Source organism: Argopecten irradians, chromosome 3, assembly GCF_041381155.1.
Source record: "Argopecten irradians isolate NY chromosome 3, Ai_NY, whole genome shotgun sequence".
Lineage (NCBI taxonomy): Eukaryota > Metazoa > Mollusca > Bivalvia > Pectinida > Pectinidae > Argopecten > Argopecten irradians.
Window position 1 is genome coordinate 29902610 of NC_091136.1, and position 17472 is coordinate 29920081.

Sequence of the window (17472 nt, forward strand, 5' to 3'; positions counted from 1 at the left end):
TTTTATAACGATCAGTAATGTTGTCGCAGCCTTAGTGTGGCTCAGTGATCACCACGATGGGTGGACAACCAGGAATGGTCGTGTACCCGTGATGTGACCAATTCTGGCTATGACAAGAGCCACGTGGAATGAGAAGTATTCCGAGCCGGAGCCCCGCTCTCCGGCCCTGGATTTTTCCACAGTGATCCTCGGAGCGGGGATATTTATTGTGGCGCTCATTATTTTGGCAGTCGGTTTAATTATTGGACTACAGTTTCCAGACTTCGCCCAAAACAGGGTAATTGAGGAACAGTGTGTAACAAGTACGGAGCATGAGCTATTCAATGAATGGGTTGGTATTTTGTATGTTTGCCCCCCTCTTATGATTGCTATGATTTAAGTAAGCTTTATCAATATATCTTAGAGGGCTAGTTGCTTGATACAATGTATACCATTTAACCGGTTATTTTTACGAAATGATTAGAACATTGCTAAACCGTAATTTCATACCGCTAAAATTTAATATTCTCCATATTAGTTAAAATCGCGAAGATTTTGGCCCGCGTAAATAACTGGCCACATTTAAGGTACATGTATACTATTATTCACTAATTGAATACACTCTGATATGTCCGTCAAAGAGAAATCCTTATACAGATTGCTTAAAAGGTCTCGTGAAGATTTTTACTTTCTATCATACATTACATCTATGGAGTACAATGTACAATACCTCCATGAGATAATCTGTATGATATTTTTCTTTGTGTGATATTTAGCATTATTATATATTTTACTTCTATCCGGTATGCTCTGTATACTAAGGCATAGCCGCTTAATTACACGGGTAATTTTTAATAAAAACGAGAAAATCAAATGTAATCAGGAAAATATCCCCTTGAAAATATATGGCTATACGGTATATAAGTATCGGATACCCTGTATAATATTTTACGAACATAAGGTACATGTACAAGTGTACTCTCGCTAATACTTTATATATGTAATTAATACTGTGTATGATGTTCCCCACCTATCGATGACCTGTTTAATAATTCACACCTATCGGGTACTATTTTAGGACACGTTGATGAGTACTGTATTTGATATTTTGGGGTACTCTCTGTATATATCTGCTGATGAATTCATACATATTTTGAAGCTTCTAAAATATTTCACGTCCTTCAGATACTTAGGTTTATACAGTTTTGCATCGTAGGTTACAGTTGCAAAATAAACTGTCACTCATTTGAATCAGCGACACCGTGATTTGCATCTGAATGAAACGGCAGTCAGTCCCGCCAAACAGTGACGTCACAATCACCGGAATGACGTCGCTTACATATTTCCCACGGTAGTCAAAAGGAGTACACACTCATTCGGTTTACTGAATGCATCTTTTCTTGATCATCAAAGAAGCGTTTCGCTTTGAGTGAAATCGTGTAAATAACAGGCAATTTGCTTTCGTTTTGAATACCATCTTCTGTATATATAATGAAAAAGTTGCAGGATAAACAGAATACACAGTCACTATCTTACAATACAAGTTTTATTTTGGTGTCGACAGGGAAAACCGAGATGACTCGGCAAAACCTCTTCATCTCATCTCCTCGCATAAACGATAGCAGCATCGATATTAATTTTAGCAAAATAAAAATGTCCAACGTTTGAAATATTGCAAGAACATTCATTATTTACATAAACCAATAATAAGAATAAACATTTATTTCATCTAGACTAAATAATTTGCAAATCCCATACACCGCCTGCAAGGAGATGTCCTTGGCCTATCGCTACCCACGATGCTCTCGATCGTGGTCTTATATTATGTAACTTGACTTTTTATGGAATATTAAATCTAGATATATCTGTTTTCAACAGTAAAATTTCTATGAACATGTGTAAAACAAGCAGTCTGAACTGCTATTCCGAGACCGTAAAATACAATCTTGGTCACCTCAGCCAAAACACAGGGGCACGCAAATGATAAAACTCGGTTAGCGTTTTTATTTTCATTATTGTAATATACACTGTGATAACATATATTTTACCTAAGAAGCCAATGATATATATAATGTAAGTATCGGTTAGCTTGTAAAGTAAATAATGATAGGAATAATTAAAAACAAATAGAAAGAAAAACAAAAACAAAACGCAGCTAATATTTCGACAGTTTGTATTGTAATTTAGTAGAAGCAATTCTAAGTTCTATGCTTTTAAGAGAGAAAGCTACTGTTTTGTAAACACCAAATGTGCTATGATATTCCGCCAAATGTGCTATGATATTCCGCGATATTCCACACGACTGCACTTCCATGGTATGCCATGGTGTTTAGGATAACATCGCCACCTTTTTTATCTTGCCAATACACATCATGGAGGTGATCGGCTTTTCGATTGATTTTAAGTTATTGTCAATGTTTCTGCTGGCGATGTTGATGTGTCAGACATCAAGACCAGGTATCTATCGCAGTGTCTGATGTAGAACAGGCCACTAGGGGCATAACGCCTTAGATAGAAGGATTCTAAGCCGTGTATTAATACACTGACAATTAGTACCGTTAGACAATAGTCCTAGTATAATTGTGACCATTCAATTATCAGTACATGAGTACTTTTATCCTGGTCAATCCAGACCTTCCTATATCGCTTTGTAACTAAAGGATGGCTGTGTTCGGGGCGGGGGGGGGGATGCCCCATTGTCCACTTTTATATAGACATCCTGACACGTTTTGTCCCCAACTACATGAGCGTTGCCAGTGATTTTTGTGTCGTTTTGTTTCCACGCCGTACAGTCTATGAATAATTAAACACGATTTGTCCCACAGTTCTGGAAGCTATGAAATACTAATGAAAGATTAATGGCGAACCCGGCGAGTTTTAACGCTGGAAGATTTACATATATTGTTTGTACCTATATCGACCCCTATACTTACATTTGCCTTGGGATTATATACGTCTTTTGTACCATATCCAGGAGGATTTCAGAGTGCTAACGCACCATTTAGCGTTTAATGGACGTATCCTGTTTTTCACCATTAATTACGGCCATGGTAGAGTACTAACGAACGTAGGTTTAACTTAATAACACGTTCGACATAACACGATACAGCTAACATTCCCTGAATGAAATTATACATGGGATTCCCATCACAATGGTGGAACAACGCTAATGTATGTAAAGAATGGGCAGCAATAATTGTGTATAATTATATATATTTGTCAATAGACATTCCAACCTAATAGACACGAAATCATTTTTACGATAAAAACAACGAAGTTTTACACCTGTAAATGATATCAGATTTTAGGTCTAGGCAATCAAACAATAAAAAATGAAAAGAATAATGTAATTTGGTGTTATTTCCTTCCCACAATATATCAATCAATGGCTGCCATATGGACCACGGAAAATTATTATATTTGTTCCAATAACGGAAAGAAATTCTTTAAAATCTTTTCAGCAGTCGATTCTTAACAATTTTTTATCCATCCGTATTCCATAGGGATGTTCACCATATAGATTAAATACTATAACCATCGTTTGTCTTTATGAGACACTTTAGGCTGAGGAATAATCTAAAATAGGATTATAGTTTCATAAGACATTCTAATCATTGAAGCTCGTCTTTCAAGGAGTTCAAAACAAGATAGATTTGGCTTTTTCAGAATTAATTACCTTTCTATTATACTGATCTGACAGCGTCATGCAAAAGGACTCCCTATCTCATTTTTAGTTATACAGTACAATACAGTGTGTGTGCGATTTCCTCGTTGTCATTACCGATATCTTTACAACATGTCCAGGTAATTAGTTTACCTACGAGGACGTTGTATTATGATTTACTATCGGGTTGAGGATAAAACAACTTATACGACATCATCTATATTGTTTTGTGTTTAGATCTACATTGTTGTATGTTTTTATAATTAGTTTCAAAGTTATCAAACCCTCCTTTGAATCAATTTTCAAAAAGGCGAGCTCGATCTGGTGATCAGATAAAAGCCATCATTATACGTCACTGTCTACATACAAAGTAAATGCGATGTTAAGTTCATGATGTTTTTGTTTTCGATTCGCAATTTAGTTTGCACATAAAGACTGTGCGTCAAGAAGAAGGAAATTGGTTGCCTAAGATTAAAACTATATTGCATCTTAGGTATAATAAAACTAAATCAAAGAGAACACTTAAATGTTTTAATCCCATTGAGCAACCTCTTACTCTGGTTAACCAATCTGTTTATCGGGTAAGTACACTAAAAGTGAGCCAGACAAATGTCAACAGACCACTCGAGCCAAAACACAACGAGACCTTTGATATGCACTTTAAAGGTAACATGCAGTTTATTGCAAAGACTTAAAACGTAACGAATATTGAAACATTTACACAAGTAATTCTAATATAAGCTTTTTATTTGTACACAAGCTTTTAAGCGACATTTACATCGGGCGATGTTACACTAGTAACGGATCTGGAGCAATATTCATTATATTAAGACTATAAACAGTGCATTGTAACTTAATTCTCATACAAAAGTTATTTACCGTTATCGAAAATCAATGCACAGTTCCGATTGTCAGATGGATAATTCATTGATACATTATTCACATCAAATAGTTTCGAATTTTGTTTGTTTGGCTGGTTAGATGGTTTTTTAAGTCTTTAATTCATTAAAGCCTAAGAGTAGTTTTTGACTAATACAGGAAACTGTAGAGAATTGTTGCAGGATTATTTACTTTAAAATTATTTAACGGCCAGTATATCAAAGCAAAATACAAATGCAAGACCGTTGCGGATTACACTCAATGCAAGTGTGAATATTACTTTTTCAATTATTACATATACTATTGCTTGGCTTTTTTTAGTGTTTTCACAGAAGATTGTCATCCTTATATCAATGAACAAGAACAGAGCACAAACTGTTGGTTACTGTGGTTTATTAGGCCTGACGTCCAACTAACAGAAACTGTCATTAGATGGCAGACTTGTATTTATTTTTTGTAATACGAGTACCCTGTTACCAAGTAAAGGTATGGGATTTCTTATGTTTCAGGTTTCGTGAGGTTTTGTGTGTAATGTTTATAATTATTTTGTCTTTTACAGGTGTCGGAGAGTGAATGGAACCGCTACAACAAGCTATACTACTGGGTCGTTACCAACCCGTCCGGAGTCCTGTACGGAAGACAAAGTCCAGTGGTGAGTATATCAGTTTTGACCAGTGGTCATTATATATCTCTTATAGATGGTTGTGTGGCGTAACCAAAAAACTTAAATGAAGGTTAAAAATATCAACTATGAGGTCCTAACCTTCCTCATGACCTCAAACAACATTAAACACGTCTCAATAGTATTCTATTGTTGTGGTGATATTTCTAACGGAACATTTACCAGGGGAGGGTGGTTTATTCCTTGTCGCAGGGTACTAGTGGCCATGGATCTTGGTAATACTTATGATGCTGATTGACATACTACTGACATAGAACGTTCTGACTTTCACATTATCATTTTAAGCATTTTATAATCGAACATTTCCGTCTATAAAAGTGAAGTTTGAGTACACGTTGAGTACCCCATTACTTTTTCCTAATACATGTATTAATTATGTAGTGGATTTTGTCGGTCAAGTATATTCTATTAACGTTTTACTTCCGGTAATCATAAATCCTGGTAATTTTGTACGGGGCATTAAACACAATATTTAGTACAGGTCATGCGTGACTAAGTTTGGTTTATATAAATGTACAGCTCATTTGTTTTATCTTTTAATTAATCCTTGAGTATAAATTTCGCATGAATGGATTCATATTGACGTCAAAATATCACATTAATCACGGAGGTGAATCTACTGAACAAAAAAGACCGTTAATTAATATTTTCCATTGTTTTGGTTGCAGCTTTCCCAGCGTGGCCCGTATATATATCGAGAATATCGACGCAAGACAGACATTTTGTTTTCAAGGTCACGTGTCAGTTTCAAAAATAACATTAGTCAGGTTTTTGACCTTGAAGCTACAAGGTCAGCATGTGAGGACTGTTCAGAAACAGATACGGTATGTATCTCAGAAATCCCCAGTGTTCCTAAAGGGATACCACCTGGTTATACAATGCATCACAAATATGATCGTGGAATAAATAACCAACAAGGTATTGAATAAATATTTGAAGTTTATTGTATTGAACAAAACCCATAAAATATTAAGCACGTTATAAACTTAACTATAGCATACAGCGAATGTTAATATGCAAAATCCAATTATTCAATAACTATAATATTTCAATTATTTTCATTTGAATATACTTTTTTAGAGCACTGTCCTCTTGTTCATAATTCTAAGCACCAGATCCTATTTAAATCGTTACGCCATGAGCCCAATGAAAACCTATTTTTAAAAGAAATGCCCCATGAAAAGCATATATTATGTTCAGTGTTGGGTAGTTATCGGTGTGCGTAGTTGATTCTCCCAACAATTCGTTTCAAAAAAATCTTAGAAACATGTCTGTATATCTGCTACTCTAGATTTTCCCGCTGACATGCTTTAAGACCCCGAAAGGATAAAAACATAGTCTGGCGATCTGGGGGGTCCTAGCTGCCACACAAATCCCGTTACAGCAACACACCTTATAACTCATAGTGGAAGCAATAACCAAATATGGCACATCAGGTGTTTGTCCAGTCGTCCTTCTGTTTATTCAGCATTAATGGAAAACGATGACGTCCGCGGAATAAATGAGCACGAACCGATTAGAAATACATCGAAATACTTGTGTAGTCATATAAGGAAATGCTCCTGCCGAGAGGTATCAAGACACGCGACTCGAGTTAGCACTCTACACGATTATTGGTTTGAGATGCCGTGAATGCAGATTTATATGCAGTGTCTGTTTTATGCTTCAATTTGCGTCTAGAACAACCACTTGATCTCTTGATATTATCGGAAACGTAGACGTAGATCATTCAAATTACGTCAGCTTCACGCAGTATTGTCAGCCTTTTTAATTACCAAAAGTGGAAAATAAGGAGGAAATAAACAACAAAAAACACAAATCTTAATTGTCTGATATTAAGGTTAGGCTATCCCCGTATTAAACACTAAATTTTCATAATGATAATACTTTTAGAAATAGGATGGGAGCTTTTGTTCTTTTATAGTTACTGGTAATATGATTTTTATCGATGATATAATCAGCTGCTTCTAAGATGTTATTGAGTGGTTTTAACAAGAGCAGTTTCTAGGACGATGGTGCCCTTTACCCTATTAATCAATAGACATTAAATTTATGCCTTATCTCTCGTTTTACAGATTACGGTTCTGAGTACAAGACATCTTCAGATTGTTCACAGAGTAAATGGTATGGAAAATTACATTTATAGCCTAATACCGGAAGTACTCAACAACACGTTGTGGGCCTCAACATCAAGACAAACAGGATCTAATGCAGATGTTTTTAAGTCGTTTGGATGCCTCAGTAGCTCGTGCACTAATGCTTTATCTGGAAATATCACCAGTTACAACGAATTGCGTAATATTTCTATTGGGGAATGGATTCAAGTTAATGACACGGAATATAAATCGGTTATATTAAGCAGGAGGATGGCGACTGGTTTTCTTGAAACGGAGATAAATGCATTATATCAAAATATTTTAAATTCCAGTCTTTTAGGAGTGTCTGGCGCGCAGTTTACAGATGCTGAGCTAATGAATAAATGTAATCTTCATGTCATAGAGAACTTCTGTAATTCTTCCATAAACAGTGGCTCTAATTATTTCAACGACGATCAAACATTCTTTGGAAGTTGTGGATTATTGCCGCTTATGCAACCCGAATTGGCAAATGATAGGTCGTGTTTGTTACGAATATCGGAACTCTTTTTAACAACTATGTGCAAAAATGTGAATACCACTTGTAATTTTGAAAACGATATTTTTGATTCTATTTATTATTCATTCCGAGACTTCATTCTACAAACCCTAACGGGTGTCGTTTACGAAGCCCTTTTCGTTAGTGGTGTACATGGGATGTTAGAAACCCGGCCTCAGAGGGACCTCGCCCTTGGGTACCGGACAAGCGATGGAGTTGATATACCGGGACTGTTGCCATGCGACACAGGAAATAACATTCAAAGCTACGTCATGTCCACGTGTCAAGGAAACACAGCCAATGGAAACATGGATGTTCAAAGTAAGATCATTTGCATTTCAGCAAAAACACACATATATATGAGCACCTTTCACATAGATTAGTGTGTCGTAGTTGAGTCCAAGATCTGAGATTTGCTAGGTTAACTAACAAAGAAAAAAAAATATTTAAAATGAAATGTACATGCTATCAAAAGATATCTCAAATAGATGATTTTTTTTGTCATTCTATTGTATTCCATAGTGGTATTTTCTATCAGAAGAATTTATATCATATTTTCAGTTAAAGAAGTACACAATCAGTACATAGGCTTGGTGTGTGATTTTGTAATGTGAGTAACGACACAGTCATTGCTGAAGTTTCGTTCATCAAATGTTGTTTTAGCATTTTAGTGGTCTAAGTTACTTACTGGGATTTTTCTTTCTCTCTCTCTTTTTTCTTTTTTTTTACATTTTCTCATAATTATTTTTTTCTTCAATTTTTATTAATTTTACTGATCTAAAACCTGCACGTTTAAGTGGGGAAGGCTGTCATGTCCTTCTGAAGTAAAACACGCGTTATTAATACGAGTAAAACCTCCATCAGTTGTCTAAGGGGATATTAACGAGTCATTCATAAAAACATCGGTCCTATTGCCATGTGGTGTATTGAAAATAATGAGCAAACGATAGAACAAATGGGGAAAGGATGGGATTGATGACAGAATGATCAGTATTTAACACGAATCATTTAAGGAAATATGGTAATTGTAGACAACATAAATCTGTTTAATCTTCCGGACTGTGTAACCCATATCCAGCGCTAAAGAGACAGTAATGACCACTGCTCGAGTTAATGATACAATACAAAACTCGTTTGACCGTCATTTGTAATTTGATAATCATTATCTCTACATCAAATTAATACTAATGATACTTCTTTATTGGCGAAAACGTAACAAATGTCGTAGTCTCTGCATAATCAATAGCGCATTGACAGTCACAGGACATTTAAAAGAATAGTATTCCATAGTATTTTGAAATATCTTGTTCCTATATTTATTGTCCCACACAATACCGTATAGCCGGCCATTTTTACTGGGATGTTATGTTTGTGATTTCAAGCACATTGCCATGGTTACGATAATTCCATCCGCGAAATATTGAGAAATGTTATGATCATCTATACCCTGAAAGCCAGATCGCGAAAAATTAAAACCACTTAAATTGGATTTTTTTTTTCAGTTGAAATCGCAACAATTTTGACCAGTGGAAAAAAATCCAAAAGCTATACAGTATTATATTTGTACGTTTTTCTCGATGATTGATAAGATAGATGTAATTATCGTACAGTCCTCCTGCAATTTGCAGACATAATCACGTATGCACGATTTCTAACCGGGTAAGCGTTATTAATTTGCACATGTAAAATATGTTTTTTCGAATATGTTGAAAGTAACGTTAAATATTGTAAATACACGCAAAATGGTTTACATTATCTTACGTCAGCTAGTCTGTTATATCGACACGCTATCAGTACACATACGGATTGCTTTCTATCAATGTAGTCTATATATTTTCCATATGCTTTTTGAAACTTAGGGTTCATATATAGTTACCGGGGGATATTATTATCTGTTTGACATCAAATACATTCACGCAAACTAAACTTCCTTATATATATGATTTTAAAAAGATTAAAAGCCAAACATTTTTTGTGAGGTCAGAATGCTCTATGTATCTAATACCAAGCACTTCAAGTCCAACATGATTTTGTGTAATGATCCATTAGCCTACTTGAAGGATTCGATATCTGCGTGCCTTCTGACTGGAGCCACCACAAACATGGTCTATATAGACTACAAGTAATATGTCAGGGCTTAACCTCACGTCCGCTCACGCTACCAGGGTATCGATAGGATCACTAGCCTCTGCTCAAATTCAGATTGGACGACGATATTAATGTCGATCAATGATTGAATGGTGTTAATCAGTACGCGAAAGGCAACCGAACACGGGTCTATACTTAAAGTTTATTAGCTGATGAAACTGCTGCGCTCGCTGCATGATCACGAACATCAACTTTTATTTATTGACTTATTAAGGACACATTTCACTTCAAAATATATTGACCAGTGCGTTGAAGTAAAGGATTTTATAAAAAATATCACTTTGTTCTGGAAATTTCACAATGCATATGATTGCGGTTCTGTTAAGAACAAGTCAATCAGTCAAAGTAAGCGATGGTATTTTCGAGGTTTTTGTGGTATATAGTATGATAATATGAAATTTGGACTGAGAAATATGGATAAATTCTTAATTATACACACGTGTGCATTGTGAAAACCATATCGCGGATATCTCAAACTGCTAGAAGATATATTTATCGTTTTACGTTAAAATCGCTTAAATTTTGATCCACGTTAATAACTGGCTACACGGAACGCCACAATTAACAAGATAATGTTTGGCCTTCCATCTGTTTCTTCCATCTATTGAATTTTTTTGTTGTATTTTAACGTGTCTAATTTCGAGGAATATTACTAGAGTCAAAAAAGTATGGTCGAAACTCATTAGGACCCTATGTAGATGTTTTTATATAAACCAATAGTTTATTATATATACCCTAAATACACCTACTGCTAATGCTACATGTATTGTACAAATAATATTGATATTTATGTATTTTGCCAACTGTATTAGGATGGATCTGTCGATTGTAATTATTGTCACGTACCAACTTGGTCACACTGACGTGAACACCTCAGGGGTGGTCAATTTCCTTATTAAGGTGACAGACATTTCTGTGACATTTTAGGAACAAGAGAAACAATTGACGCTGATTTTGTTACATTATTGTTGTCATGGTTACTATGGTAACGCACGCGACCCGTAAACTAGCAACAGAATGAAACAAATGATGTTACCTGTAACCTCTCCGGCATCCACGAGTATATTATGTAAGCCAATGCTGACGCATTTCGCACTTCTGTAGCGGCATGCGTCAATAGCAGGTTGAGATGAGTTCATCAAGGAAATGACAATCAGCGTCGACTGGTAGTTATTAATCAACGATAGAACATGATCACCGCATATCCATATAAAAGACTATGGTAAATAAGTTAGGTAGTTGTATATAGTTACAAGAACATCGCTACGTTTGTATATCGTTTTATTGTCATACAACGACTGCGATTCCTGAGTTTTTAAAGTAGAATGACTACACATTCATTCTAAACCAATATGATGAACTTATTCTTCAGCCCCCTTCCCAAACCTCAAAGAAAAAACCTTAAATGACAATGGCTTGGGAAAAAATCATAAAATTTTTTTTGCTTGTTACTCTTTGAATACAACCATGCGAAATGTTTGGCCGTCAGTGTCTATATTTAAAAATATCCAGTCAGATACAATGATATTAATAGTTTTTAAAAGGTAAAACGCATTTTAAGTTTGTGCTCTTGTCATTGAACTTCTTAGATCTCTTGCCGGAGTTCTTATTATGAAATATTGTATGTAAGTTCTAGCAGATATGAAAATGCCCTATAGAAAAATCCAGATAACGTTATTTGATCAAAAGACTTCCTGATTCTGTGACCACAGGTTAGGCAAATAATTTTATCAGGATCGGGGACAGCTTTGGGAAAAATTTGTAGTGTAAAAATTGTATTCCATCCATTTACTTTACAAATCAATACTGTAGTAAAATGACATTACTACTAAGGGTTACAGAAAGGTTAAATGGACAGACAGAAACAGCCACAGGTGAGTTAATTAAAGTCATTGTACGACTGTGATCCTAAACAAAGCTTTATATATAATAAGCGTTAGGAATGATGATGGTCTATTACACATTTTGACGCTAATTGTCTCATTGTGAAAACATGACGATACATTATTAACTTTAGTGTATATTTTCCCGATCCCATCAGTAAGACTGGCAACTGTAGTCGGTCTATATATTAAATAATGGAGCTAATTACTGGCATAGGGTAAAATTATCGACTATGAACTTCATCACCAGTTGTTGCTATTGACGAATATCATGATGGCGACATAATAATATTTAATAATCAGATGCAATAAAAATTAGGTCTTTAAAGTATTTCTGATGTGTCTCAAATTGTCTGCAGCAAATTGTTATGTTAAGCCGTTACCAAAATAACGCCATAAGAAAGCATAGATATAATATTAATGAAACCCTATGTGTGTAGTAGTCATGTACTTGTTTACATTTCCGCTTTATCATATGTAATTAAAAACAAGTTGTTTTTCAGGAACAAAATGTCATAAGAGGTGTCTCCAATTAGTAAAGAAACTCATAAGATTGCTGTTATTTCAGATGCCTATTGTCATTGTAAAACTTTATGTATATTTTATTGGCTTGATGTCATAGTTACTTACGCGTTGCTAGAGAACAGCAACCGCTTGTTTTACATTGATCACAGTGCTAAACTTCGGTTGTCATAGTTTATAGTAGTCTAGGGTACCATATAAAACAAGATACTAATATAGACGCCATTTTGAAATAATGAGCATTCTATGGTAGAACAAAATCTTGAAATTCTGTTTTTCTTTCTTTTCATTATCTAAATTAATATTTTGAATTTGAAGCTCAGTCTTATTTATCATTTGACGACTTCTATACTTTTATATAATTACTTTGCATACACCGTTTTTATTTATGAAATCAATAACCAGCTGACCAACCACTGGCCCCACACAATTCTCACCTTCATATACAGGGATCATTTCAAAAACAGTATTAACAAAAGGTCATTTCAAAAGCCAAATTTTCTTATTGGTGTCATAGCCATATAAACAACGCTGTTTTAATTTTTTCTGGAGGCTCTATTACAGAATATGATTAATAACAATTTTGGTTTGTTTATTGTTATTGTTTTACGACTTATTTTGCAGCATTTAGAGACAATATCCTTGATGCCGTGTGCACTTCAAATGGAGATTCAGCATGTTATAGTAGAGCAGGACACAGCTTATTCTCTACACCGGCACCATCATACAGCGCATGCGTGAATCCAAGTCCTATAGTAGTCAAGGTTTCGATGTTTGATGAACATATATACAACGAGCTTTCTTTTATAAATCCAAAAGAGACTGAAATGTTTGGGATCCGGGTCCATCGTTTCCAACTCAATACAAGTAAGCTTAATCCCGAAAAGAATTATTCCAAATAAAACAATATCCACTTGGAGTTAAAAATAATTAGAGCATCAGTGTTGGGGTTTGTCTTAGAATTTGCGAATACCGACGAATAATTTTGTGCAGTGATATCAGTATATTAGACAAATCCAGAAGTACTGACGAAGTCTGCCAGCATATTACAGACGACTGTTCACTCGCGGATCGTAATACTTACCAGTGGTATTCATTAAGTTGTAACTATTGAAAACAAGAATCGACGTCTACAGCGACAGCCAATGACATCAACCTAAAATCTTAGACAAGTAGACATTGAAGTTGATTAAAACACATATACATATTGATACTTGAAATGCTATTTAATGTCTTTTACAGGTGAACACGTGTCCTCCAGGTATCCATGCCTGTTACATAACGTCACAACAATACTACAGTACCCCGCCAGTATTAGCGTACCAAACGACAGGCCTTGTTCTGCCGAACCAGCCTCTTCTTTAGACTCCTACGTAAGTATTTTGTAAATATTATCTTATGTCAAAGAATGTCAACTTTTTAACAATAATCAATATTAAATTTCAACAAGGACCATAATGAACGAGATATTTATTTCCCTAAACACACAGACAAAGTGAAAATTAATGACACACAGTCTTCGTGAATTTATATAATATTTAAATGTTTCTGTATTTGTAAGATAGGGTTAAATTATGTGGTTAATTCAAATTGCTTTTGAATCAGAAGTGAAAATGAAGTATTCATCAACTTGTAACTATTGAAAACAAGAATCGACGTCTAGAGCGAAAGCCAAGCAACCTTAAATCTTAGACAGCAAATACTAAATAATTTCCTTGGGGGTAAGATTTGATATCACGGGTATACTGTACTACTTAAATAATCATCAAAATAAATTAAAAAAAATCATCAAAACTTAATTATGCGTATTATTTTGGACAGGTCGACATTGAACCATTTACAGGAAAGGTTTGGCGGAAAGTCATCAGACTTCAGACTAATGCTGTTCTCCAAACCAATTACGTAAACGCTCCCGGTGTGGTTCCGTACCACGTGTCTGTAAGTGAGGGTCCCTTTCCTGTGTACTGGCGGGAAACCGTGTTACACATTACAGAGGACGCCAGCATCCATCACCATGATAAGGTAGGTACTGAATCGACATATTCTGTAAGCTTCTTATCCTTGTATGATGTATTTTTCTAGAAGTCGTGTAGTATTATATATAAACACGTACTAAAGAAGTGTCTTAAAAGTGGATTACATATAATATGGATTTCATACGGCACAACTGGTAACCAAATTGTCAAGATACTGTACTTGAAACACCAAAATGAGTAGATTTATGGTATAAGATGTAGTATTATGATATAATAAGGAGAATTTGTGTTAAGGCTTAGCCTGATATTCAATCCTACTGGCTGTACATCCATGTACCGCAATACATGACAATAGATTTGTTAAAATGAAATATTTATTACGAAATATGGGTATTTTGACAATGGGTATAATAAAATATTGTATTAATATTCAGCTAGTAACGACGTCATGTAGGTCTATCTAAGCGAATAATTCAACATTGAATGAGTCCCAGCTGGAAAGCATAATTGTATTTCTATTTCGTTATTTTCATACACATAATGTTGGATACCAATAAGGTTGTGACAATGCATATAAATAACATTTAATGAAGTATACATATCTTATTTTATTTCTATGCATATTGACAAGAGACATGGACAGTTCATTGTAAAACAATAATGTAATCCAATTCTTGGTGTATGTTAACACAAGGACATTATAACGCCAGTCATGGAAGTGGTATACGTAAACAAACATTAATGTCTCAAATAAATTGGAAATAATATCGGGTTCAGTATACTTTATGTTGGTATTTTTTAGTCTTTTATCCAACATGTGTTTCCAGTGCCTTCCTGTAGAAAAGGCACTAGTATATTGTATAGCCGGTTACTTCGCGGTCCTGATATTTTTGTTATTCCGTGACTCATTGATATCCTTATTACTAGACAGGGAACGAATGAAAATCCTTTATTTTTCGTCAGATTTCATTTAAAATTACGAAAAATTTGACCCCCATATATAACCGGCTATATGGTGTTTTTACGGAATATAAATTTGTAGCTATGTATATATTCGTAAGAATCATTTCTTATTTATAGGTCACTTACCTTTTTATTGAGTCAATAACCGTATGCTTATCACGTTCTTATTGACAGGTCAACAAGCTAATGGACGCCTCTTGTGGTGGCCTCATCAGCCTCAGCATCATTTCTGTCATCGTTGTCATCATCAGTGTTTTCATCGTCATTAGGCCTCGTCGTCTGCTGAGGCGGGTTGCACCACTGAGACAGGAAGTGGTTGCGGAAGACGACATTTCACAATATACGAACAATAATACATAGGCATTTATCATCCATTTTAAGATGAATTGTAACGTTGACATTAAGATCACCTGGATATTTACGGAAGTATCGGTTCCGGTGATACACGGTAAATATTGAATCGTGCAATAAGAATGTGATCTTTATGGTCAACTATTTGGGAATTAGATCTGATATTGATTAAAATGTCAATTGTTACATTTCATCTCCGCAGTCTGAGAAATCATTTAACCGTCCGTTATTATGCATTTACGTATCAATCGTACCGGGGCCTAGTTGTACAAAAGGTGGTTTGGCTAATCACAGGTAAAATATTTTCTTGCAATACTAATATTACAAACTTTGATAAGATTCTTAAAAATCCATTTTTTACCTTCTTGCTGATTTTAACCAAGATGTAATTTAAAGTTTTACAGAAAATAATAAATAAAGATTTCACTTATTAAATGATAAAGCTAATCTCCTTTTGAACAGTCGGGCCTTGATTATGTCTACATAGTTATTTTGTTTGCTTTCATGTTTATGTTATTGAAAGTTTCATATCGTGCAATATTATGGCAACTATGTATGAGTATAAACAGTTTCGTCCAGTAAGAGTTTATTAACATTTTTTTTTTATATTAGTCAAAAGTTGTACATTCATACTGCAATTTTGCTCTTGTCAAAGAATTGCTGTGATATTCTAATTGTGATATGGATCGTGCAGTGTATTTTAGCAATGCTCACAACATATTTGTACTACATGGCGGCAAGAACAGTAATGTAGTTTTAAAGATGAACTTTGGTATCAAGTGAATTTGTCTCCGCTTTTCTCGGCTATTTACAGTGAAGTTCCGAATGAAAAGTGAACATTATTTCGTTCGATGGAACAAGCAAACACGCAAGCCAATTGAAATTTGAAAAGTAGACTTTTGAAATGATCCCTGTTAAACCCATGATATAATTTTGTAAGCACAGATTGACCAATAAATTATGACTTCCTAAATAGAGAAGTTATCAGCAAGGTAATATTCATAGATTTTCTTGAAAGTTTGGTTCAAAATACAATGTATTTCTCGAGGTTATTAAACAGAAAAGATGAACATAGTTGAAGGACGTTTCATTGTGGAATGCATGTTTCTAAGAATAACTAACCATTAAGATATTTTATCTCACATGTTGTTTATCTTGTGCAAGGCAAGCTCTTTTATTTATAAAATTAAGATTCAAATTTTATTCAAAAGCATTAATGACACACACAAAAAAACCACCCAAAAAATTCAAACGCATTAATGATATACACACAAACAAAAAGAAAACCCATATTTGATTCAAACGCATTTATGATATACAAACACACAAAAACCCATATTTGATTCAACCTCATTAAATAAAACACACACAAAAAACAAATTTGATTCAAACGTATTAATGATAAACAAACACACAAAAAATCATATTTGATTTAAACGCATTAATGATACACAAACACACACAAACCCAAATTTGATTCAAACGCATTAATTATACACGTCAAACAAATTTGATTCAAACGCATCAATGATACACAAACACACAAAAACCCATATTTGATTCAAACGCATTAATAATATACAAACACACAGAAACCCATATTTGATTCAAACGTATTATTGAAACACACAAAAAAAATGATTCAAACGCATTAACGATATGCACACACGCAAAAAAAAGGATACGCACACAAAAACCCCCAAATATGATTCAAACGCATTACTGATATACACACACGCAAAAAAATGATTCAAACGCATTTATGATACACAAAAACCCAAATTTGATTCA

The 17472-nt window shown here is 34.5% G+C and overlaps 1 protein-coding gene across 1 annotated transcript; it reads left to right on the forward strand.

Annotated features, from left to right (window-relative positions):
• LOC138318157 (uncharacterized) lies at positions 1 to 17367 on the forward strand. Its single transcript, XM_069260295.1, has 8 exons — positions 1 to 331; positions 5082 to 5174; positions 5873 to 6028; positions 7280 to 8159; positions 13016 to 13258; positions 13634 to 13764; positions 14213 to 14413; positions 15505 to 17367. Exons 1-8 carry the CDS (start codon positions 110 to 112, stop codon positions 15688 to 15690), a joined length of 2112 nt encoding a protein of 703 aa, XP_069116396.1. The 5' UTR covers positions 1 to 109; the 3' UTR covers positions 15691 to 17367.
• The last annotated feature ends 105 nt before the right edge of the window (positions 17368 to 17472 follow it).